At 41.4% G+C, this 24,528-nt stretch overlaps 1 protein-coding gene across 12 annotated transcripts in view; it reads left to right on the plus strand.

The window, feature by feature from the left end:
* PTPRD (protein tyrosine phosphatase receptor type D) overlaps positions 1-24,528 on the plus strand; it is a 1,064,164-nt gene that overhangs the window by 947,352 nt on the left and 92,284 nt on the right. For all 12 annotated transcript variants that reach the window (XM_030194293.1, XM_030194296.1, XM_030194294.1 and 9 more), the window contains one exon: positions 550-704. In XM_030194293.1, coding sequence (XP_030050153.1) covers positions 550-704 — 155 coding nt within the window. The remainder of the gene's footprint in view (positions 1-549; positions 705-24,528) is intronic.

The following is a 24,528-nucleotide window of genomic DNA, read 5'->3' on the forward strand; positions in this document are numbered from 1 at the left end:
ATGGGAATGCTCACTCTAGTTTATCAAAGAATAAATAGATGTTGGTTTGTGCTGCAATGTAAAGCAGAGAAGAACTTGACATACTAATGCGCATTTTGATGGAATATTTTTCTCTAGAATTTATTTTCATGTTTCTGTGATGTTTACCAGTTACATTATGTTATTGGGAATTAGCATAAGGGCCATAAAACATTTGGGGCCCTGTTTACTAAGGTGCGCTAACGTTTTTAGTGCATGCTAAAAATCAACATGTGCTAGCTTTGTAGACACCCATAGGAATATTATGGGCATCGACACGGCTAACGCTGTGAAAACTCTTGCATGCCTCTAGCACGACTTAGTAAACAGGGCCCTTGAAGTGTATATTAATTTGTTTTAAGAGAAAATAATGGCATCAATCTCCCTGTTCTACTAGGATAGGACACATTGAGGAAATGGGTGCCATTTCTCTGATATGTTGTTATGGGTACATCATATATCAATTCATTTCTGTTGTGCAACTTGCATTTGGAAATATAACATTTTGAGCCATCCATCCTTGTTTGTTAGAATGGTTCAAGTGAGAAACGAGAAGTGAGGCAGTTCCAGTTTACTGCCTGGCCTGACCATGGAGTTCCGGAACATCCTACACCTTTCCTGGCTTTTCTACGACGAGTCAAAACTTGTAACCCTCCCGATGCTGGGCCAATGGTTGTCCATTGCAGGTAAGAACAAACTTTGTTTGAAAGTAGACCAAGAAAAGATACTGATGCACTGTCTTCAGGTGTGATTCACATTTCAAAATACAGAGTGTTGTTTATGTGAAATCCATTTGAGTGAATATAGATGGGGTGAATACATGAAAAATACACAGAGCTATGACATCTCATCCAGCATTGCCCCTTCTCTCTGTGTCTGTCTTTGCCCCTCCCCCAACATAGCATATAGAATCAACCTCTTTTTCTCTTCCCCCCCCCCCCCGCCTTCCATCCAGCATAGCTCTTCCCCCTATCTTTCTTCCCCCACCCCCAGAATCACCCTGTTTCTCTCTCTATCTTCCTCCTGCTCACCCTCTTGTTGCCATATCCTGGATCAGTGGAGGCAATGATGACAGAAGTAAAATCACCAGCAAGATGTGTGAGACCATTTGTCTGTGTGCACCGCTGCTAGCTTTCCTCATCTTGCTCCTCTGATGCAGGAGGTTTACATCAAAGGCTGCAGGACTTGCAGAACTAACATTGAAATGTGCAAGAAAGTGGTTCTATGCAACTTGCTGATGTTTTTACTTCTGCAATCATCTTGAGCATCGCAGACCTGCTAAGCCAGGGGGTCCAGAAGTGGTGACAACAAGGGAGGAGAAGGTTGTAGTTGGGGCTCCTATGCTGCCTTCCCTATCCCCTTAGATGTAAAAATTATGTGTCAGAAAGTCACTCAGAGGGGGGCAGGATTGGCTTGGAGTTTACAATTTGTTTCTTCCTACTGTGGTGGTAAGGGGATGCAGAAGAGCCAGCAGGTTGGGGTGGAGGCCATAGAGGAGGAGATGTTGCTGCTGGGGCAGACCTGAGACAGCTGCTGCAGGGGTGTTTCTGGGACACTTTTGCTGCTCCCAAAAATTTGCTTCGTAAAGCTATTGCCTCACCCTAACTCATGATAGAGCCACCAGTGGCCTTAGGTGAACCTTTCAGGCCCCTAATCTAGCCCCCTCCCTCCAAGAAACCATACTTTAAATAGTTACTTTGTTGTCTGTAATAATAAGAGCAATATCGAAAAGTCATTTACCAAAGTAAATTTGCTATGTGAAAATTGTCCACCCTTCCTGCAGGTAAAAGCCCCATCCCCCATCCCCCACCCTCCATGCGTAGTCTTGCTTAATGGTTGGACTGGCCTTGCACCTAACTCAAACATCTTACCAGGCTGGTCCCCTTTGTCATTTTCTATTTGTTTAAGTATCTTCTTAACTATGGTTTGGATAGCATGCATAGGAGCCATCTCAAATTACATCTCTTGGACAAAGTGAAAGCATTTACTCAATATTGGGATTGATCAAGCACTTAAGGGCCCCTTTTACTGAGCTGCGTTAGCGGCAGTGAAAGTTTTTGCCACACGCAGAGTCTCTCTTTTACCACAGCGGGGTAGAAAAAAGAAATGACTGTGCAGTAAGTTCACACTTGCCGCATGGCTGTTTCGGGGGAACACTTACCGCCACTCATTGAGGTGGCTGTAAGGTCTCCTGCACTAGCCCACCAGTAACCGGGCAGCGCTGGTTACCGCCGGGTAACCTCCTACGAAGTGCCACATACTGGGGCTGGAACTACGGCCAGCGGCCACGGTGGGCCAGAGGTAGTACCGGATTGCCGCATGGCAACCTTTTAATAGGCCCCTTACAGAGCTGTCACCCATGAGACCATGAGCATATTTTAAGGAGCTAGGGGCGGGTGGGGAGAGCTTTTCAGATTATAGATAGGAGGGAACTTTTGATCAGGAACATTTGATTGCAAAGAAATGTATATAGGTTTATTTTTCACTTTTAAGTGGGTCCTATGATTTTGCCAGGACACATATACAAAACCCAAACTGAAAAAAACCAAGAGACCACAGTATTTAAACATCCATTTAGATGCTTATGTCACCGCAGTCAGTTTGTGCACTTCACAATGAAATTCTGCTGTCTTGCAAACTAAATATAATTTCTTGTTTTGCAAGAATATTGTAGGATTAAACATTTTCCTGCTTTAAACAAACAATACGTTGCATAGGTTAAAAAAGGAAAACTTAATAAGTGAAAACAAGCTCTCAACCGTACATGTAAGTGATTAGGTGCATTTGATTTACCGAAGTACTTGCAGATGTTGAAATTATTTCATATGCTGGGAATGCAGGGTAATATATATGTTGGAATACTATGTCAGCATCATGTATTTTTCAAAATATACAGCTGTAAAAATAGCTTTGTGTGTACAAATACAGTGCCAACCACTATAAAGTGAAAATCAGATGCTTGTATCCAATGTATACCGCATGAAGTCTTTTCCCATAGCCAGCTCATAAGTACAGCTCTCAGTTTTCTGTTTTCACAGATGCATGTGGAAATGTATTGATTGAATTTAACTTTCCATTTACTCTGGAAAAAATGGATGCATATGAATTCAATTGTAGGGAGAGATTTATAGAAAAAAAGGCAAAATCTTGTTCTCTTATTTTTATGAGATACACAAAGGACCCCTAAGAGCTTTAGCGCTGATTTTTAGCAGTAGGTTATCTAATGGGTCTTTTTACTAAGCTGCAGTAAAAAGTGGCCTTAGCGTGCCCTTATTATGCAGGACTTTCCTGTACACTAAGGCCATTTTTATTGTAGTCGTAAAAGTGCTTTTTTTCTATGATTTGCATTAATGACAATGGAATAAGGTTACCATTGGTGCACTGCCATTTTTTACAATTACCCGATGAACACTTATCGCCACCTATGGATCCTTTGTTGTCCATGAGCTAACCAGTTAGTGCACAGTAATGTAGAACGTAGATGTGCTAAGTGGTTAGCACAGGAACGTCCACTCTCCACCCCTGACACACCCCCTCAAAAATTTTTTAAACATGTTTTAGCTTAAGTAGATTTTAAAGTTAGCATATGCTGCCAGATTTTGTATATCGCTCCTAGAATTCCACGCCTAAATCTAAGCATATTCCATAACAATGCACGTAACTTAATTGGCTTAACAAGCCAATCAGCATTGTTAATAGCACTTAACAAACATTAATGAGCACCAATTGGAAATAATTAGAATTTACATGCATAACTCACTCACATATATGCTGTAGCGAACTGTGCCTAAATTCTAAAGCATACAGTTCTAAAGGGGCTTGACTATTGGTGGAAAAATGGGCGTTTCGTGGGCTAACGCGTTGTTATTGAATATGGCCCAGTCCACTTAAATCTACGTGCAAGGATTTATGCTACATTTTCGTTGGTGTAAATGGAGGTGTGTAGTTTTAGGTGCTGGGCTATCAACTAAGTGTATTCTATATACTGCGCCTAAATCTTATAGAATACACTTAGGCGAAAATGATTTCCATTTGGATTTTGCAGGCACCTTATATAGAATCTCCCCCATGATGCCTGAGCATATCCCATGGTATTCCAAATTTAAGGGCCTCTTTTTTCAAGCTGCACTTGGAGTTCCCACACGGCAATGCCAATGGAGCCCATTCAAAGTGAACGGGCTTTGTCAGCATTACCACGCCAGGAGCCGCTAGCATGGCTTGATAAAAGAGGCCCTAAGTACTTAACCCAGGAGCATAAGGCCTTTATTTTAGAGAGATCGTAAAGGTTAGAATTCAAATATCCAGATGGGAACGTGCTCAATAACTGTTGCATTTTTACAAAAAGCTTTGCCAAAAGTGGAGCCTTTTGTAAAATATAAGCTTGTGCAGGCGTGAGTATGTGTTTGCCAGCTGCTACAGCAGGAGCAGCCATATTACAAATTTACACATGAACAAAGGGGCCCTTTTACTAAGCAGCGGTAAGCCCACTCCGGAACTACCAAAGGAGCCTGGCAGTAGTTCCCACCCCTAGCGCCTGCCATTTCTGGCTCTACAAAAATATCTCCTATTTTTGTAGCATCGGAATTTAACTGATGATAATCAGGCAGCGCCACCCACTGCCCAGTTACTGCCGGGTTAGCACGGGAGCCCTTACTGCCATCTCAGTGGGTGGCAGTAAGGGCTCCCCACTGAAATGGCTGTGCAGTAAGTGGTTCACTTAGCACATGGCCATTTCTTTTTCCCAAAAATGGACATCCTTTTACTCACTGCGGTAAAAGGGGGCCTCAGCACAGATCTTTCCCATGCGCTAAGGGCTAAGCCTTTTTTTTTTTTTACTGTAACCATAAAATGGCTGATTTTCTATTTTATATATTAATAGCCATGCGCTAATATTGCCATTAGTGCTCGGTATTTTAATAAAATTACCACGTGCGCACTTACCACCCATTTTGTGGGAGGTAAGGGCTCATGTAGTATTCCTGTGCTAACTAGTTAGCGTGCAGTTATGTAGATGTGCTAACTGGTAAGAAAAGGAACACCCGCTCTCCACCCATGACATGCCCCCTCAAAGAAATTGAAAACATTTTTTAGCATGCGCACATTTTGGAGTTACTGCTGGACACCTGAATGCATCTCATGGTACTGCATGTTTAGCTGCATTGAGCACGTTTTAGCATCTAACGCAGCTTGGTAAAAGGGCCCCTGTGTAAGATGGGGAAGACACATGTAGATTTTTGGACCAAGCCACATACCCTTGCATCCTCTGCATCGTGGCAATCTTTCCATGTATATAGAAGATTCTTGAAATCTCCCTTTACAAGTGTATGCAATCTACATATGCCAATTATGCTATTTACATGTGGTAATGCTTTTAAAATAAATTCCTAAATTTAAGATCTCACCTGTTTTTGTTGTGTCTGTGTGTGTGGATTTTTTAAATATTTAGTTTGTGGAAAATTATTGATGAAAAAACCTATAAATATCATGCTCATTTGTCACATGAAGATGCATCACTAACCCTTTCTTGGTCATTATTGAATATAAGAGTTCATGCTGGTATGACTGATAGATAGTATGTCACAAGATGTAGCAGAAGCATTTCCTGCCCAAGACGTTGTTGAATATATGCGCCCAGGGGTGCTCATTAGAAGAATTGTTGATGTCTGACAATGTGGAATATTCATAGACACTCCTTCCCTACCCCCAAAAAAGAACATACACAAACTTATGGCACATCAGGGTTGCAGCTTTATTAACTCACTTTACAAATACTGCATAGAATTTCATATCAGTGTAATTGAACAATCTTAATTGGTTCGCCCTTTCAAGCCCATTAAATAGGATGTTCATACATCAAATGCAGCTGAATGACTAAACAGTGATGTCTTAGTCTGACTAACCATGATGATCATTTTATGTTATTTTACTTACAATATATTTGTGACAAAAGTTTTTTATTATGTACATATACAACTTTCTGTATTATTTTGATAGACCCCTGACATAGGCACTGTGTCGAAACAAAGCCTGTATCGGGTCCCTCATTAAAGGTTTGATGTTCCTTATTCTTGGTGGCCCTAGTTGCTTTTTCCAGTTCACTAGTCTGACTAAGAGCATTAGTTATCATACTTGCAGGCTTATTTTCGAAAGAGAAAGGTGCCCATCTTTTGACACAAATCGGGAGTTGGGCATCCTTCTCCCAGGGTCGCCCAAATCGGCATAATCGAAAGCCGATTTTGGGCGTCCTCAACTGCTTTCTGTCGCGGGGACGACCAAAGTTCACAGGGGGGTGTCGAAAGCATAGCGAAGGCGGGACTGGGGTGTGCCTAACACATGGGCGTCCTCGACCAATAATGGAAAAAAGAAGGTCGTCCCTGATGAACACTTGGGCAACTTTACTTGGTTCATTTTGTTTTTACGACCAAACCTCAAAGAGGTGCCCAAACTGACCAGATGACCACCTGAGGGAATTGGGGATGACCTCTCCTTACTCCCCCAGTGGTCACCAATCCCCTCCCACCCTAAAAAAACTTTTTAAACATTTTTTGCCAGCCTCTATGCCAGCCTCAAATGTCATACACAGCTCCATGACAGCAGTATGCAGGTCCCTGGAGCAGTTTTAGTGGGTGCAGTGCACTTCAGGCAGGCGGACTCAGGCCCATCCCCCCCTACCTGTTACACTTATGGTAGTAAATGTGAGCCCTTCAAAACCCACCAGAAACCCACTGTACCCACATGTAGGTGCCCCCCTTCACCCCTTAGGGCTATGGTAGTGGTGTACAGTTGTGGGGAGGGAGTTTTGGAGGGGTTTGGGGGGCTCAGCACACAAGGTAAGGGAGCTATGCACATGGGAGCAATTTATGAATTCCACTGCAGTGCCCCCTAGGGTGCCCGGTTGGTGTCCTGGCATGTCAGGAGGACCAGTGCACTACGAATGCTGGCTCCTCCCATGACCAAATGGCTTGCATTTGGTCGTTTCTGAGATGGACATCCTTGGTTTCCATTATCGCTGAAAATCGGGGACGATCATTTCTAAGGATGACCATCTCTAAGGTCGACCTAAATTTAATGATTTGGGCATCCCCGACCGTATTATTGAAATGAAAGATGGATGTCCATCTTGTTTCAATGATATGGGTTTTCCTGCCCCTTCGCGGGGACGTCCTGCGAGGATGTCCTCAGGAAAACATTTGCGTCCCTTTCGATTATGCCCCTCTTGGCCATCTAAAACCCCTGCAGTAACACCAAACTGTTCAGGCCAAAAGCTTCCACAAATTCTTATATGGCACTCCAACCGCTCTCCAGTAGTAGTGCTAGAAAACATATTTGTTCGTGCCCCAAATTCAGCTACCTCAGTCCTTTGGGTGGAACTCACAAGGGCTCACATTCTCAACCCCTCTAAGCTGCCACAAACTTTTCTGTCCCACCACAAACTAACATCTATCACGGTCCCCACAAAATACAGAAGTTCAGGCAGGAAAACTCCATAGACAAGAAAAGCAGCTGACTTCCCATCACTGCTTCTGCCCTTCCATTATTTCCACCACCTTTCCATTCATAAACCTCTGTCCTTCTCAAGCTACAGAAAAGGTGGGAGGTTGGGGAAGGAAGTGTTCAGCCCCACAGTAGCCAACCATAATGTAACTCTGAGGCTCCATTCCTATAGTAGTCAACCATAATGTAAGTCTGAGGCTTTATTCCTATAGGGCTTGATTTTATAACAAGGCACCATAGGTGCCCATGTGCCTTTATAAAATAGGCTCTTAGTTCCACTTCTAGTAGCACACAAATGCCAAGGCATAAATATACACCTGCTCTAAAGAAGGTGTAAAAATATTTGTGTGTACACTGTAACTCAAACTCCGCTCTTCCCAAACCGTGCCCCTGGGAAAGATTACATCAAAGAGGGTTCACAGTTTTGTGTGCATACATTTTATGTATGTGTGTGGTGTTGCAATTTTGAAAAAAGCAATTTATTGCATGTATAACACGATTTAATGCAGGAAAAAACTTACAAGTAAGAAATGAATCTATGTGCCTTAAACTTGTCTAGTATTTGCCCTCTCATTCTTCCCCTTCATCACTTCTTACCCTAATTGTTCTCTACATTTTTTTCACAAAGCAAAATATCTGTTCTGAGGAATCATGGTCCTGGTTGATCTTAGGTCAGAGAGGGTGGGAACTTCAAACCCTCAATGGTATTACTAATGTAGTCCGAGTCTCACCTTTTTTTCTTTCTCGTTCTGGCTAGGCTCAGTTCACTCGTACTCAGGCTGACAGGGACAATTCCACAACCATTTACTCTCCGTCACACCGCTCTCCTCTTAGGTCCAGTCCACCCTCATACCGAGCTGGGAGTGGTTTAAAGTTCCGGAATTGCAATCCAGGGGGTTGGGAGACACTCACGCTCTCCGAGGTTTAACCATACTTTAGGCAACAGTTTATGAAAGAACTCAAACTTTTGTTTTCTATGAAAGAACTCAAACTTTTGTTTTCCAACTCTGAAGCAGCAATAACTCGAAGAGTCTCAGCAATCCAACTCTGGGTAACCCCAACTAGACTCAAATCTTTCTGTCGTTCCTCAGGAGAACTCCCATATCACTTTCTTTCTTCCAGGATCATTTACAAAGAAAAGTTACAAATAAAGAATACATACATATATGCAGTCCTCCCGTTCATGCCTATCCTGAGGGCGGTGTACATTTCCACTGGCTGTTTATCCTCCTCTCAGCACACTCAATTTCCTGCAGGCTCAGAACCCCCACTCTGGATCCACCCTGATCTTGGAATCAGGCTCTCCCTGGCTCCAGTCCCCTTCTCCCAGACTGGGACTCTCCTCCACCCACCTGTAGCTCACGCACTTGATCAGTTGCCATTTATAACCCCCCTCTACAGCCAGAGGTCTTACTCTTCCATAGGGTTCCCCTTTACTCTTCCTGATCTCTTGACAGAGGACTGTCAGGCAACCAAAGACCCCCTCGTAGGCATTATTCCAACCTTTATCCCTTTGGTAACTCCTCTCTCCTTGTCACTTACTCCCAGTGAACCTTTATCTCCCTGCCACTTGTATCAGTCCTTCCCATGGTCTGGGCCTTTCCCCACCCTTGATCATCCCACTCCCTCCCTCCAATGCCTCTCAGGGGGAAACCTTGCTCTCCGTAATCCCCATGTAATTGGGGATTACACTAATTTCTAGGCTCTGCCAGATACCTTTAATAAAAACAAAACAACATAGACAAAGGCCAAGCCAGCCATTTGATTACCTAATCTTTTCCCTCATTCCTCCCCACCCCCACCGAGAAGCATCAACAACAGTCTAATTAGTGTTTACATGAATTTCCTAGTTAAATGAAATAACAGTAGATTATTTGGTCTACCATATTCATAACTCAGGTGATATACTTCAGTTGAAAGAAATCCATGCTTTTTTGTGTGCAGTACATTAGAAAAGTAGACATGATGGGCTAGATTCTATATATGGCGCCTAAAAAATCCAGGTGGTAAACATTCTGAGTAAGCGAATTTTATAAGCAGCGCCTATATTTAGGCACAGTATGTAGAATATGCTTAGTTGATATCCCAGTGCCTAAAAATATGTGCCTCCATTTACACTAATGAAAAGATAGCATAAATCCCTACGCATAGATTTACACGCACTGAGCCATACTCTATAATTAGAATTTAGGCGCAGTTCATTACAGAATACACTTAGTGAATTATACACGTAAATTCTAATTATTACCAATTAGTGCTCATTATTGCTTGTTAAGTGCTATCAATGCTTATTATTTTATTAAGCCAATTCAGTTACGCGCATTGTTCTAGAATATGCTTGGATTTCAGCGCAGAATACTAGGCGCGATATATATAGAATCCAGGGGATGGGGATAATTATATAAATAATTTTTGCATGTAAATGGCCTCTCATAAAAAAACTAGTATAAAAGTACACACTTTGACATGATGCTTATTAGGGGTGTACAGAGGTGCAGTTTGGGAGGAGTATGAGTGAAGTATGCATGTACATCAATTATAAAATATATTACTTTACATGCATACTTAAAAATTATAGGCATGGACATTTACACCTGCTCCAGGGCAGAAAGAAATATCTGTGCCTGCAATGTGGGCAAGATTTCTGCCACTTGCGCTATTATTTTCTAAAGGAAAATAGATGCCTACTGGCCTTTCTAAAATTGACTTAAAATAGGCACCTTATAAAATTACCTTCTATTACTACCTTATATCAATTTAACATCACATTTTGAATTTATTTTTCTTTTTATACTTCTTTATCTTTTTGAACTGGCAGTCTCTTCCTGATCTTTTGTATTTTGTTTGGTAAGAACTGGCCTCTTAGGTCTATGTTCATTGACACCTAGCTGAGTGTCTCACCATTTTTTTAATCTTCCCTGCTATCCAGCTCACCATTTGCGGTCAACACTTGGTTCAGAATTTGTGAGCGGATAACTGCCTTTTTTTTTTTCTTTTTAAAAAATGTTACTGTCATTGTGATGATGTATGCTTCCTTTTTTCCCGATTTCTTTTATTGTGAGTATTGTAAACCGCCTAGGTGGAATTCTGATGAGTGTATAGAAAATATTAATGAACTTCAAACTTGATGGTCTTCAGTGAGAGGCCACAGACCATAGATCCCTTCCAAATCCAGTATGCCTTTACCTTGAGTCCAGAGCCGGCTTAACCACTGGACCACGTGAGGCTCTGGCCCAGGATGCCAGTGATTAAGAGCGCCAAAATACCCAGCCTCTGACCTCATCTGGTCTACAGATTAAGCCTTTTCTACACCCCACCCTTCCCAGTCCGGTATGTCCCCTTCTCTCTTCCCCCACTCACCCTTCCCACAGGTCTGGCACTGGTCCCTCACCCCCTAGATCTTCCCTCTGATGAGTTCCGCCTCCTCTGATGCTACTTCCTGTGGGTGGTATGCAACAGAGGGAAGACTCTGGGGCTAGCCAAAGGCAGCCTGTCATGCTGCTGTTGCTGCTCTGGGTGACTGATGTAAACTTTACAGGCTGCGGGAGAGTGAGAGAGGTGAGGGAGCAGTTTTGGACCCGTAGGGAGGGGGACAGAGGAAGGGGAAGGAAGAGATGCCGAACCCATGGGAGGAGGAAGGCGCCAGAAACGTTACGATGGGGGGGGGGGGGGGCACCGCTAAAGTAAGTTGGCTCAGGGCTCCGCTATGCCTTGAGCCGGCCCTGCTTGAGTCTTGCCCACTAAAGGCCATCATTATTTGATGTTTACGATCCTTTTCATCCTTGGCGTTATGAACAGTGCGTTCTCGGTATCCCCAGTCACAGATACCCTGAAAAGCAGAAGTAAGGCTTGGAAATTAAAGCCAGGTCTTCTTTATGGTATTGCCATGATTCCATTGAGTCAGCCCTCACTTTGTGACGTGTTGAGCACATCTTCTTTATTGCTTCTAGAAGCAGCCAAATTTTAAATTATTGGCTACAATGTCACAAACTGTGTGCAAATAATTATGGGCACAGAGAAGTTACCTTGAAAAATTTTAAGCAAAGCACACTTTGGAGCAATATGGTTTATTTCAAGTTGGGCTGAGTGCAAAATTTAAAAAGAAAAAAGAAAATTGAAGTTTGAATCAAGTAGTTGCAAGGATGAGCTTGAAGGGTGTTTTGAACAATCATTTTGGAAACAAACAAAAAGAGATCAATATACCTTGTGAATCTGAGCAATTTTCTTGAAAAACATTTGTTATGATCACTGAGTAGGATTTGGCAATTGATTGTCCATTAATGCAGGATGGTTTTTACAATTTGTTATGTTTGGATTCTAAGTAGAAAGTTCACAGAAAGCAGTTGGGGAAATCCAAGATGGCATCATCATAGTGAGATATGGCCCCTTATGCTCTGATTATCTTCTTTGTGAAACTGGGGCCCTCAGTGTATCCCTATTTCAACAGTGTAAGTAAGGGATAAACTAAACTTTCCCCACTCCTGTTGCACTCTTCTCTGTTTCAGAAGTCAAAGAACGCCCTTGGGATGCTCTTACATGTCCTGCAGTGTCTCTGATAATGGCAGGAAATCCTCCAGCTGGCCAGGACAGTGATTCTCTATCAGAATTCTTCTCTGACTGTGCATGGCTGAGCCAGCTGGCACCTTTGCCTTTATCACAACTCACAGAAAATATGTGCCAAACTAAGGAAAATTCAGAGTAGCTTTCCTGGCTTTCTGCAAGCTTTTCACAATTGATTTTGCTGATTCCAAAGGAATATCTTGTCTCATTCCAGGCAGTATATGTTTTGCTGTCTAGTTCATGATGACACAGTAGTAAGGATTAACAAACCAGTCCTGGAGATGCGGCAGCCAGTTGGATTCTTAAAATATCCACAATAAATATGCATGAGCTCACCAGTCCATACAAATTGATCTTGTGCTTATTCACTGAGGATATCCTGAAAACCTAAGTGGCTGTGGAGTTCCCAGGACAATTTTGAAAGCCCTGCAGTGGTACAAAATAATATTTTTCAAATACTAATGTAGATTGAACAAAGCTGTAAGAAGATTAGAAGAACAAGTGTGATATTTGTTTATCATATTTGTAGTATACCATGATTGGGTATTAAACTTCTTACGGAAATGTGATAGGGATATATAAAGTTTGCATATTTCCAGGTGTTATATTTTCCATTATAATTTATAGGGAAAAAAATGTTTGGTTTAAAAGAGTCTATATATTGTTTGGGGTTCCAGTTAATTTGAAAATAATAATTTAAAATGCTATACTGAATAGTTAAGAAATTCCCATACTTGTATTTAACAAATCCAATTGTTTGTTGACAGTTCTTTCTGATTATTTGGTAGTCATGTTACTATAATTATCACATGAGTCTGTCTTTTCCTATAGATAGTTTCTGTATTTTTTCTTGGAGTAGGTGATGTTTTTTTCCCCCATAAGTTGCTTAAATTTGGGCACCAGTTGCACATGAAAGTTATAAAATGTTAGCATGTACGCAGGGGTGTTCTGGTAAATTTTTAACATCGGACTTGCTCTCTGGGTGTAGCCAGCCCTGAAATTTGGGGGGGGGGGGGAGGAGTGGAATGGCAGGGGCAATGCATGCCTCTCTCCCTCCCCCTCATGCGGGCATGCTAGGCATACCTTTGCTTGCAGGGATTCCAAGCCCCACCAGCCAACAAATGGATTGCCACCACTCCCCAAATCTTGTTTCTGTCTCAGAGCATCATGCTGGGACTTCTCTCTCATGCAGGAGAAGTCCCAGCCTGCTGCTCAGAGATGTAAACAAGGAGCGGGGAGCAGCAGTCTATTTACTTGGCTGGCAGGGCTCAGCATCCCCGCCAGCAAACTAAAAGAGAATTCAGGAAGGGGCCCAAACCCAGATTTTGGGTGCCAGTTGTTAAAGTAGCCATGGGGGAGCCTACTTTAACAACCGGCTCCCAAAAGTCTTAAAAACTTAACAAGTGGCTCTCGTGAGCCCTTGAGAGCCCATTCTAGCACACCACTGCATGCACATGACATTTACAGTTACGTGTGTAAGCACTACAGCATGCTTAGCTATATTCTATAATTTACACACACAGCTGCCTTAGCGCATAAATGCAAGGGGACATTCAGAAGGGAAGAGCTTGGGTGAGCCATGGGAATGTCCAACATTTATGTGCATAACTTAACAAAATACCGTAAGTTACGTGCTAATATGCTGCATTTAGCTGTGCACATTTACGCCTGCTATTGATATGGCATGTCGGCACACCTAAATGTAGGCATTCAGATGCCAACATACACTTAAGGGAGAAGTTATCAAGCTGTGTGAGGGCTTTGTCACCTTTTTTTGCCCCTTAATCTGACATAAAGATGCTTGACTTATTTTACCACACAAATATCACCAAATTGGAGAACAAAATGTCAAATTGGATATCAAAAATAATAGTATTTTGTTCTGAACAGTAAAGAAGAAGACTGAAATCAAACTTTTAACAAATGAAACCTCAACTGCCACAGAATGTCTAGTGGCTCTACTTCTTGCAAATGTGGTTCCTGATTTTGACATCATTAAATCTTCATAAATGGTGCCATTTGGGGGGGGGGGGGGGGGGGGGTAATAGGTAGGGTTACCATATGGCTCCAGAAAAAGGAGGACGGATTGAGCCAACCGGGTTTTACTTCCATTGCTTTCAATGGAAAGCAATGGAAGTAAAACCCGGCTGGCTCAATCCGTCCTCCTTTTTCTGGAGCCATATGGTAACCCTAGTAATAGGAAGGCTCAAATGGGCATGGCCTTATTGCAAATGCATCCGAATGAGAGTGATTTAAGTCTTTCTGACCTTCAGATTTACAACGTGGCTGGACATTTAGATCAGGCCCACCATTGGGTTTTTAGTATGTCAGAGTACTGTTATATTATCCTAGAGAAGCAAATTAGTGCACCTTATCATCCCTCCTGTGTGCTGCATGCCAAGATAACAGCATTGCTAAGGCAGATAAAGTGACAAATTTCAGATTGCCCACTACAGTGGGCTTGGAGTGTGGCATGGTCTGCCACCAACTTGTTCCAGATACCTGCCAATCATCGGAAATGGGCTTTTGAGCAAGGACTTGGGGGGCAGCAATGGTATCAGATGGGTTTATATTTGGTACAGCATGTTTTGGAAGATGAAGAAACAGATATCTTGACTTTTGAGACTTTACAAAATGGGTACAACCTCTCTCCTTCAGATTGGTTTGCTTATCAACAGGTAAATCATTATGTCACCTCATTGGTGCATGACTATTCAGCAGGTATGAAGGAGTAGCCTACTGATTAGTGCAATGGGCTTTTATCCTGGTGAACTGGCTTGATTTCCAATGCATCTACTTGTGACTCTGGGCAAGTCATTTAACCCTCCATTTCCCCAGGTACAAATAAGTACCTGTATATACTATGTAAACTGCTTTGAATGTAGTTCAAAACCACAGAAAGGCGGTATATCAAGTCCCATTTCCCTTTCCCCTTTCCCTTGTGACTCTGGGCAAGTCACTTAACCCTCCAATGCCCCAGGTATAAAATAAGTGCTTGTATATAATATGTAAACCGCTTTGAATGTAACCACAGAAGGCGGTATATCAAGGCCCATTCCCTTTCTCCTTTGGAGGAAAAATGGTCCTTAAGTGCAGTGAATAAGGGGTTGTTGGGTGGATACTATAGGACTTTCATGATAGATTTTACACATTCCCCTTTTTGTAACACTGTCAGCAGATATGAAAGGGACTTTGGATCAGGTTATTATTCTGAGGAGGATTTCAGGGAGGGTGTTAAAAGAGATTGTAGCCTAGTTGAAAGTGCACAGTTGTGCAAAGTGATGTTACATCACTTAAACATTCATCCCATGATGGCGCACAAGATAGGTATAGTGCCATCGGGGCTCTTTCTGAAATGTAGAGAGCACGAGGGTACTCTCAAACATGTCCTGTGGGTTTGCCCCAGAATTGAAAGCTTTTGAAAGGCTATTTTGGCTTAGTTAAGCACCATGTTGGGAGAATCCAATGGTGTGTTTGATTGTTAAGCTTAGTGACCTGCTAGTTAGCACTTGTTCAAATGAATGGTTTGTATGAAAGGTTTGTTTGCTTGCAAAACAGTGTATGTTGCTGCAGTGGGTAAGGGCAGACCCCTACCATAACTCTTTGGTGGAATCCAATGCACTAGTTGTTGAGAATGGAGTGACTGTCAGTGGATATAGTGGGGAAGGCAGTTAAAAAGAGTTTTCTGAAGATATGGGAATCCTTTATGGGATTGATGGCATGTTGAGTGTGGAGAACAGTACTAAATAATGTAGAGGTGTAATTTGGGAAGAAATACTCTTGGGGCAGGGGTGGGAATCAAGGGGGGAGGTTGGGTGCAGGGGAACAGTTGTGTGTTCACACATTTTTGTTGTATATGAGATTCTTATATTTGAAGTTCAGTGTTTTCTATAGTGTTTGCATTGTCTGCTGAAAATTCAGTAAAAAGATTTAAACTAAAATCCGTAGGTAAACAGTATCCACTGTCTTTCTAATTGTGCAACCAGTGCAATAATTGCCTCACTATTAACTGTTAGTTGGGATAGGATTTTGAAGCTTTTAGATTTATTATTTATTCTATTTATTTATTTATTTATGCATTCTTGTATCCCACTGTTATCCAAAAACAGGTTTCGGATCAAAGTGGCTTACAATTTACATTTTGGTGAAGTTACAATTGTTTCTTTTACAGTTAGAACATGGAAGAGACATCTGTAACCTATGCAGTTAACTGTAGAATTTCTTTTTAAGATGTAGGTTTTCAATTCTTTTCTGAATTGAAGATAGTGATTTTTCTTGTGACTTTAGGACTATGGTTTGGACTGTGCTAGAATTGGATCACGTGAGTGTGATACTTACTTGTTCTGAAACACAGACAGATACTTCTGTGCTAAAGAAATTCAAAGTACTCATTTCAAAGCACATCTGTAGGCTCCTTCACAAGAATTATGCTTTAAATTTCAGAGCAGTTGAAGTATTGATGGCCACTTGATAGATTAATTTACTTACCAGTTTCTTTAATGGAAAGGAACTTCCTTTGACAAAAGAATATTGTTTTTCATGTCTTCTCAAATCACTACCATATGCATGTGCTGATAATTATTTCAGTACAGTATATTTATATTAACTTTTAGTACAACCTATAATTTCCTCTGGACTTTGCTGCAGTTTGATGTATTACTTGATCAGCACTCACAATGAGTCATTTCACCCGTATGCATTTAGTTAATTGGTTAAAATTTTGTGCTTATGTTTTTATAAAATATACTCTATATGGGAAATAAAATCTGCTTGCAGCTGAGTTTGGTAAAAGAGCAATTAAGTTACATCAGACCCAACAGCTGTCCATAATGAATTCTGAATTAGAATTACTGGTGAAGAAAAGAATCCAGCCATCTGGAGGAAATGTAAAAATATTTTTATAACCTAATAGCTAAGATCTGGACAAGAGAATCAGCGAGTTTTCCCAGCTGTACCTATATCCCCTAGTATCTGTAGACACAGAATAAGCTGGCACACATTTCACGGAACTTAGCCAAGACAACGTACTTGGCTGTGCTTGAGCAGACTGTAGCTTGATGCGCAGCATTTGGCATGAAAGTCTTCTGTCTTGAAACTGTTTACTTCTGGAGGGCACAGGAAATAAAATGCAGCTTTGAAAGTGATCCTGTTTATCTGTCTGTGGTACCTTTCCAGCCAGTGCCCTATTTCTTAATTTTTTTCCACCAAATGTTTCATAGTGTCAGGTTTTCTGTGGCCTACTGAGATTCTTAGGGCTAATGGCCACATAGAGGGCTTTTTGGGATTACGCATTCTGATTTCCATTATACTGTAGATCCATGTGTACATCTGCAATTGCCTCTGTTTCTTTCTGTTGAATATCTAATTTTATCATTTATTTATTTAACGTGTATGTATTATTTAAATCTTGGATTTCTAGACGAAGCGCAATAAAACCTAATCTTGACAATACACACATAAAAAATACATCTACTATACATCTAATTTCATTCAACTTTCTTATCATTTACAGACACTCATCTGCACCACCCCTACCCTTACACATACAGTTTCCAAGAAAGTTTGCTTTATTAACTCTGCCTTCAGACAACACAATCTGCATGTGAGACCTGCAACCAAAAACAGCCTTTCAGGAAGAAGTAAACCTAATATAACATCTTTCAAGTGGTGGACTTCTGATAATCTTTAAATTTCATATTGGTACATAAGGAATCACATGACACTTCAGAAATTCTAGACCTTTTTTCATTCAGTATCTTGAAAATTAAAATGCCTCTCTTACACTCCATTAATAGCAAAGCTATTAATGGACCATCTACATCAAACATACAAGGTACCTTTGTACCTTGAAAACACTGAATTGTAATATTCCATACCCCTCAACACTAAGGCCCTATTTTTCAACAGAGAACTCAAATTTTGCAGTTGGTGTTGTGGATGTTAAATACCAAATACAATTCTATGCAAAAGTTTAGGTACTCCGGTCAAATTTTATATTTTTATGAATCTCTAAAGTGAACAGAAACTGACATATCCTTTACATGGTAGAAAGTTGCACATATTTTTCTGCAAATGTAAATGCACACTATTCATTTGCAATTTTTTACAGATTGAAAATAATACATCTGTAAGTATGACAAGTTCAAACATCTAGATGCTCTTCCAGTTGACTAACTACTACTTTTCCTCCAGGAACTGTCCAAATGTTTTTTAAATCCAGGTACGCTAACCACCATTACTGCATTTTCCAGCAATGAGTTCCAGAGCTTAACTATTCTTTGAGTGAAAAAATATTTCCTCCAATTTGTTTTAAAAGTATTTCCATGTAATTTCATTGAGTGTCCCCTGGTCTTTGTACTTTTTGAACGAGTGAAAAATCGATTCACTTTTACCTGTTCTACACCACTCAGGATTTTGTAGACCTCAATCATATTCTCCCTCAGCCATCTCTTCTCCAAGCTGAAGAGTCCTAATCTCATTATCCTTTCCTCACATGGGAGGAGTTCCATCCCCTTTATCATTTTGATCGCTCTTCTTTGAACCTTTTCTAATTCCGCTATATCTTTTTTGAAATATGGCGGCCAGAACTGAACACAGTACTCAAGGTGAAGTTGCACCATGGAGCAATAAAGAGACATTATAAGATTCTTGGTCTTATTTACCATCCCTTTCCTAATAATTCCTAGTACCCCGTTTGCTTTTTTGGCCACCATCGTACGATGGGCAGAAGTTTATTTTCACCTAGATCTTTTTCTTGGGTGCTGACTCCTAAGGTGAACCCTGCATTAAGTAACTATAGTTTATTTAAAATTTGCTATACTGCTAATGCTCACTATCAGGTCTCAGCGGTTTACAATAATTAAAATCAAATGTGTTAAATAGCACCAGTCACAGTACAGATCCCTGTGACACTCCACTATTCACTTTCCTTCACTGAGAAAAATATCCATTTAACCCTACCTTCTGTTTTCTCTCCAGTAACCAATTCCTAATGCACAGAAGGATATTGCCTCCTATCCCATGATATTTTAATTTTCTCAGGATACTCTCATAAGGTACTTTGTCAAAAGCTTTCTGAAAATCTAGATGCACTGCATCAACCAGCTCACCTTTATCCAAAGGTTTATTCATACCTTCAAAGAAATTCAGCAAATTGGTGAGGTAAGACTTCCCTTGCCTGAACAAATGCTGACTCTGTCCCATTAAACCATGTTTCTCTATGTGTTCCGTAATTTTATTCTTTAAAATAGTTTCCACTATTTTGCCCAGTACTGAAGTCAGGCTTTTACCGGTCTGTAATTTCCCGGATCACCCTGGAACCCTTTTTGAAAATTGGAGTTACATTGGTACCCTCCAATCTTCAGGTACTATGGACAATTTTAACAACGGATTACAGATCAGTAGATCTGCAATTTCATGCTTGAGTTCTTTCAGTATCCTGGGGTGTATATCATCTGGTCCAGGTGATTTATCACTCTTTAACTTGTCGACTTTGCTCAGTATGTCTTCCAGGTTCACTGTGATTTCTTTCAGTTTCTCAGCATCATCACCCTTGAAAACCATTTCTGGTACAGGTAGATTTCTAGTAGAGAGGAAAGTGGGAATGAGAACCAGGATCTCCAAAGACAGGACCACAGCAATAGTGCAATGAAGCAAGTTTTATTGAAAAACAAAACGACTCGACACAATGTTGTGGTTCAGCCTTACTCGCTATCCAGCCATACTTTACATCAACGATCTTTTTAACGATCTTTTTAAAGACCTTTATAATCTATCACTGCTACTTCTAGAGTTTTATTTCTAATCAAACATACAGACTCCTGCCGAAACACAACGTTGTGTTGAGTTGTTTTGTTTTTCAATAAAACTTGCTTCATTGCACTTCTTCTGTGATCCTGTCTTTGGAGATCCTGGTTCTCATTTCCACTTTCCTCTCTACTTGAGCTTCTCCATGGGACCTTTTGAGTTCTCCACGCACGTGGATTCTCTTTGGACAGGTGGTCTGTCCACTATGGCCTTGTCCTTCCTGAATGCCCCTTTTTCTCCTTGATGATCTAATGGTCCCACAGATTTCCTCACAGCCTTTCTTCTTCTGATATACCTGAAAAAGTTGTTACTATGTGGCAATTTTTTCTTCATACTCTCTTTTAACCTCCTTTATGAATGCTTTGCATCTAGCTTGACAGTGCTTTTGTTGCTTCTTATTTTCTTCATTTGGAACCTTTTTCCACTATTTGAACTATGTTCTTTTGCCTGTAATAGCCTCTTTCACTTTACCTTTTAAGTATGCTGGCTGTCATTTGCTCTTCTTTCCACCTTTGTTAATACATGGAATACATCTGGTCTGGGCTTACACGATGGTATTTTTAAACAACATACATACATACCTGATTTAAAATTGTAATCTTTCTGGCCAATCCATTTAGCTTCTTTTTAACCATTTTCTTCATTTTGAAAATTAAATGCTGCTACAGTAAATTTCTTTAGTGACTCCAGGTATCAGCTCAAATTTGATCATGTTATGATCATTGTTTCACAGGGGATCCAGCATCATTTCCTCTCATACTATGCCCTGCATTCCACTAAGGACTAGATCTAAAATAGCTCCTCCTCTTGTCAGTTCTTGGACCAGTTGCTCCAAGAAGAAGTCATTTATTACATCTTTGAATTTTACCTCACTAGCACTCCCTGATGTAACATTTATCTGATCCATATTGGGGTAATTGAAACCAGAAAATTACAATAAATGAGTTCTTGTAATTTTTCATAAGTTAGCCAACCAGGATAGCACATCATCAACACAAAACTCAGTGGAGAAAAAAAGACAATGCTGTACATATATACCCTCATTCCAAAGATTAACAGCTCGCCATCATGGGTCTAAAAAAACCCCTCCACTGTAAGAATATCAGGCTTATTTTCAAATGAGAAGGGCGCCCATCTTTGGACACAAATCGGGAGATGGGCGTCCTTCTCTCAGGGTCGACCAAATCGTCATAATCGAAGGACAATTTTGGGAGTACCCAACTGCTTCCCGTTGTGGGGACGACCAAAGTTCCCAGGAGGCATGTCGGAGGCGTAGCAAAGGCGGACTGGTGCATGCCTAACAGATGGGCGTCCTCGAACGATAATGGAAAAAAGAAGGGTGTCCCTGATGAGCACTTGGCCAACTTTACTTGGTCCATTTTTTCTTACGACCAAGCCTCAAAAAGGTGCCCAAACTGACCAGATGACCACCGGAGGGAACCGGGGATGACCTCCCTTGACTCTCCCAGTGGTGACTAACCCCCTGCCACCCGAAAAAAACAACTTTAAAAACTTTTTTTGCCAGCCTTAAATACTCAGGTCCATCGCAGCAGTATGCGGGTTCCTGGGAGGGGAGGTGTGTGTGTGTGTCAGCGGAGGCATAGCAAAGGCGTGGACGTCCTTCTTTCAAACATTTTGGATGTCCTGAATTGCCCCCCCACAGGGACGGCCAAATTTCAAGGGAGTGGAGGGGTATGGAGTGGAGTGGAGGGTTGGCCTAGTGATTAGAACATTGATCTTGCAATCCAGAGATGGCCAGTTCAAATCCCACTGCTGCTACGTGTGATCCAAAATCCAAATGAATAAATAAAGGGGGTATCAGACACATAACAAAGGAATGGACATCCTTCTCACAGAAACATCCACATTTTGGACGTCCTCAACTGCCCGTCACAGGGACAGAGGCATAGCAAAGGCGCCTAACACTTGGATGTCCTTCACCCATACTAAAAAAAAAAAAAAAGACGTCCCTGATGAGCACTTGAATGTTTTCACCTGGACTTGTGCTTTTTTAAGGTTGTAGACAGCTATTATACACGCAGCTTGTCTGCGTGTATGAAGCTGTCTTTGGCATGCGCAGAGCAGCCACGCATAACGCTTGACTACTCTGCACTGGCTTCCCCTCCTTAGGAAGGAAATCGTGTGCAAATGAGCTAACAGCGAGCAGCTCATTTGCATGCGATTTCCTTCATACATGCCCATTCCTTTCCAAATCGCTAAGGGATCGGTAAGGGAAGAGCTTTTTCCGTTCAGTTAGTGCATCAGTTAGTCCACTGCAGTGCCCCCTAGGGTGCCCGGTTGGTGTCCTGGCATGTCAGGGGGACCATTGCAGTATGAATGCTGGCTCCTCCCATGACCAAATGAGTTGTATTTAGTCATTTTTGAGATGGACATCCTCAGTTTCCATTATCACCGAAAACCGGGGACGACCATCTCTAAGGTCGACCATCTCTAAGGTCGACCTAAATGTTGAGATTTGGGCATCCCCGACCGTATTATTGAAACGAAAGATGGCTGCACATCTTGTTTCGATAATACAAGTTTCCCCTCCCCTTTGAGAGGACGCCCTCAGGAAAATGTGGGCGCCCCGTTCGACTATGCCCCGCCACATGATTTAATTTGCAAACTATATAAGTACATAAGTAATGCCATACTGGGAAAAGACCAAGGGTCCATCGAGCCCAGCATCCTGTCCACGACAGCGGCCAATCCAGGCCAAGGGCACCTGGCAAGCTTCCCAAACGTACAAACATTCTATACATGTTATTCCTGGAATTTTGGATTTTTCCAAGTCCGTTTAGTAGCGGTTTATGGACTTGTCCTTTAGGAAACCGTCCAACCCCTTTTTAAACTCTGCTAAGCTAACCGCCTTCACCATTTTCTCCGGCAACGAATTCCAGAGTTTAATTACACGTTGGGTGAAGAAAAATTTTCTCCGATTTGTTTTAAATTTACTACTCTGTAGTTTCATCGCATGCCCCCTAGTCCTAGTATTTTTGGAAAGTGTGAACAGAAGCTTCACATCCACCTGTTCCACTCCACTCATTATTTTATATACCTCTATCATGTCTCCCCTCAGCCGTCTCTTCTCCAAGCTGTATAGCCCTAGCCTCCTTAGTCTTTCTTCATAGGGAAGTCGTCCCATCCCCGCTATCATTTTAGTCGCCCTTCGCTGCACCTTTTCCAATTCTACTATATCTTTCTTGAGATGCGGCGACCAGAATTGAACACAATACTCAAGGTGCGGTCGCACCATGGAGCGATACAACGGCATTATAACATCCTCACACCTGTTTTCCATACCTTTCCTAATAATACCCAGCATTCTATTCGCTTTCTTAGCTGCAGCAGCACACTGAGCAGAAGGTTTCAGTGTGTTATCGACGACGACACCCAGATCCCTATCATCCAAAAGTGTGGCTTAAACTTATGAAAAAGAAACAAGCTGTAACAAATGTAATGCACTTAGCTGAATCTTCAGTGAGTCTTCAGAAATCCCACGTGAAAAATCAAAGAGAAACCAACAGTTTAACAGCAGTGACCAATAATCCCTGACAGGATTCCCTGTTTCACCTTCATGGCTATGTTTATTTGTTACATTTGTATCCCACATTTTCCCATCTATTTGTAGGCTCAATGTGGCTTACATAGAACAGGAGAGGCCTTTGCAGGCTCCGGTATGAACAAATACAGGGTGATGTTGTGGTAAGATCAAGTTCATGTGGCACAGCCACATTAGGGAATCGGAGAAAGGAAAGAGTTGTGTTATGTCCATTACGTGCTTTAGTTTGGTTGTATTGCAGAGATTTGGCATTTAAGTTGGATCGGTAGGGTATGCCTTTTTAAACAGGTTGGTTTTTAGTGATTTCTGGAAGTTTATTTAAAATTTGATTGATTGCCAAATTTGGTAAAACCAAGTCTCAGCGATTTACAATGGAAAAATTAGTGCTTGGCCTTATTGCCAATTGTATATTGGCCATTTTACCCTTTGTTAAAAGATGGCCTCAGTTGCGGGAAAACCACACACTAGTAATAGCGCAAAGCCACCTTTTATCACAGCATAGTAAAAGGGCCACAATGTGGGTTAGTGCTGTCGGGCATATGCCAAATTTCGTACTACTTTGAAGACCTACCTCCCAATGAGCTTTTGGAGAAGACACGGGGGGGGGGGGGGGGGGGTCTGGACAACTCGGATTCATTGACCCAATATAATATTTGTATTATTTGTTTCCCTTGTCCTTGTCAATTGATTGATGCTATCCTATTTTAATTGGAGTTGTTTTCCTTCTATGTAATTTGTAATGTTATTTTATTGTACACTTCCCTGTGATGCCTACAGGAAGGACAGTATATGAAGCTTTAATTAAACCATGAACAGAATTCAAAGATGTTTCCAATCTATGTGAAATATTCATTGATGGCTAGACCATTTCTTGATCTTCATTGCCTCTTGATTATGTTCTCTTATGAGGAATATAATGCAAATGCATTTTTGGCATTAAAGCTTCTATCAAACAGTCCAAATTGTCTAACATTTATTTTTTAAATATGTCCTTGAGACTGTTAGGGAAATTTAACACACAAAGATTATACTTTCTCTGTGTATTTTCACCCAACTTTAGTTAACAGTATCCCTACTCTGTTTTTCCA

The sequence above is a fragment of the Microcaecilia unicolor genome, chromosome 2 (genome assembly GCF_901765095.1).
Source record: "Microcaecilia unicolor chromosome 2, aMicUni1.1, whole genome shotgun sequence".
Lineage (NCBI taxonomy): Eukaryota > Metazoa > Chordata > Amphibia > Gymnophiona > Siphonopidae > Microcaecilia > Microcaecilia unicolor.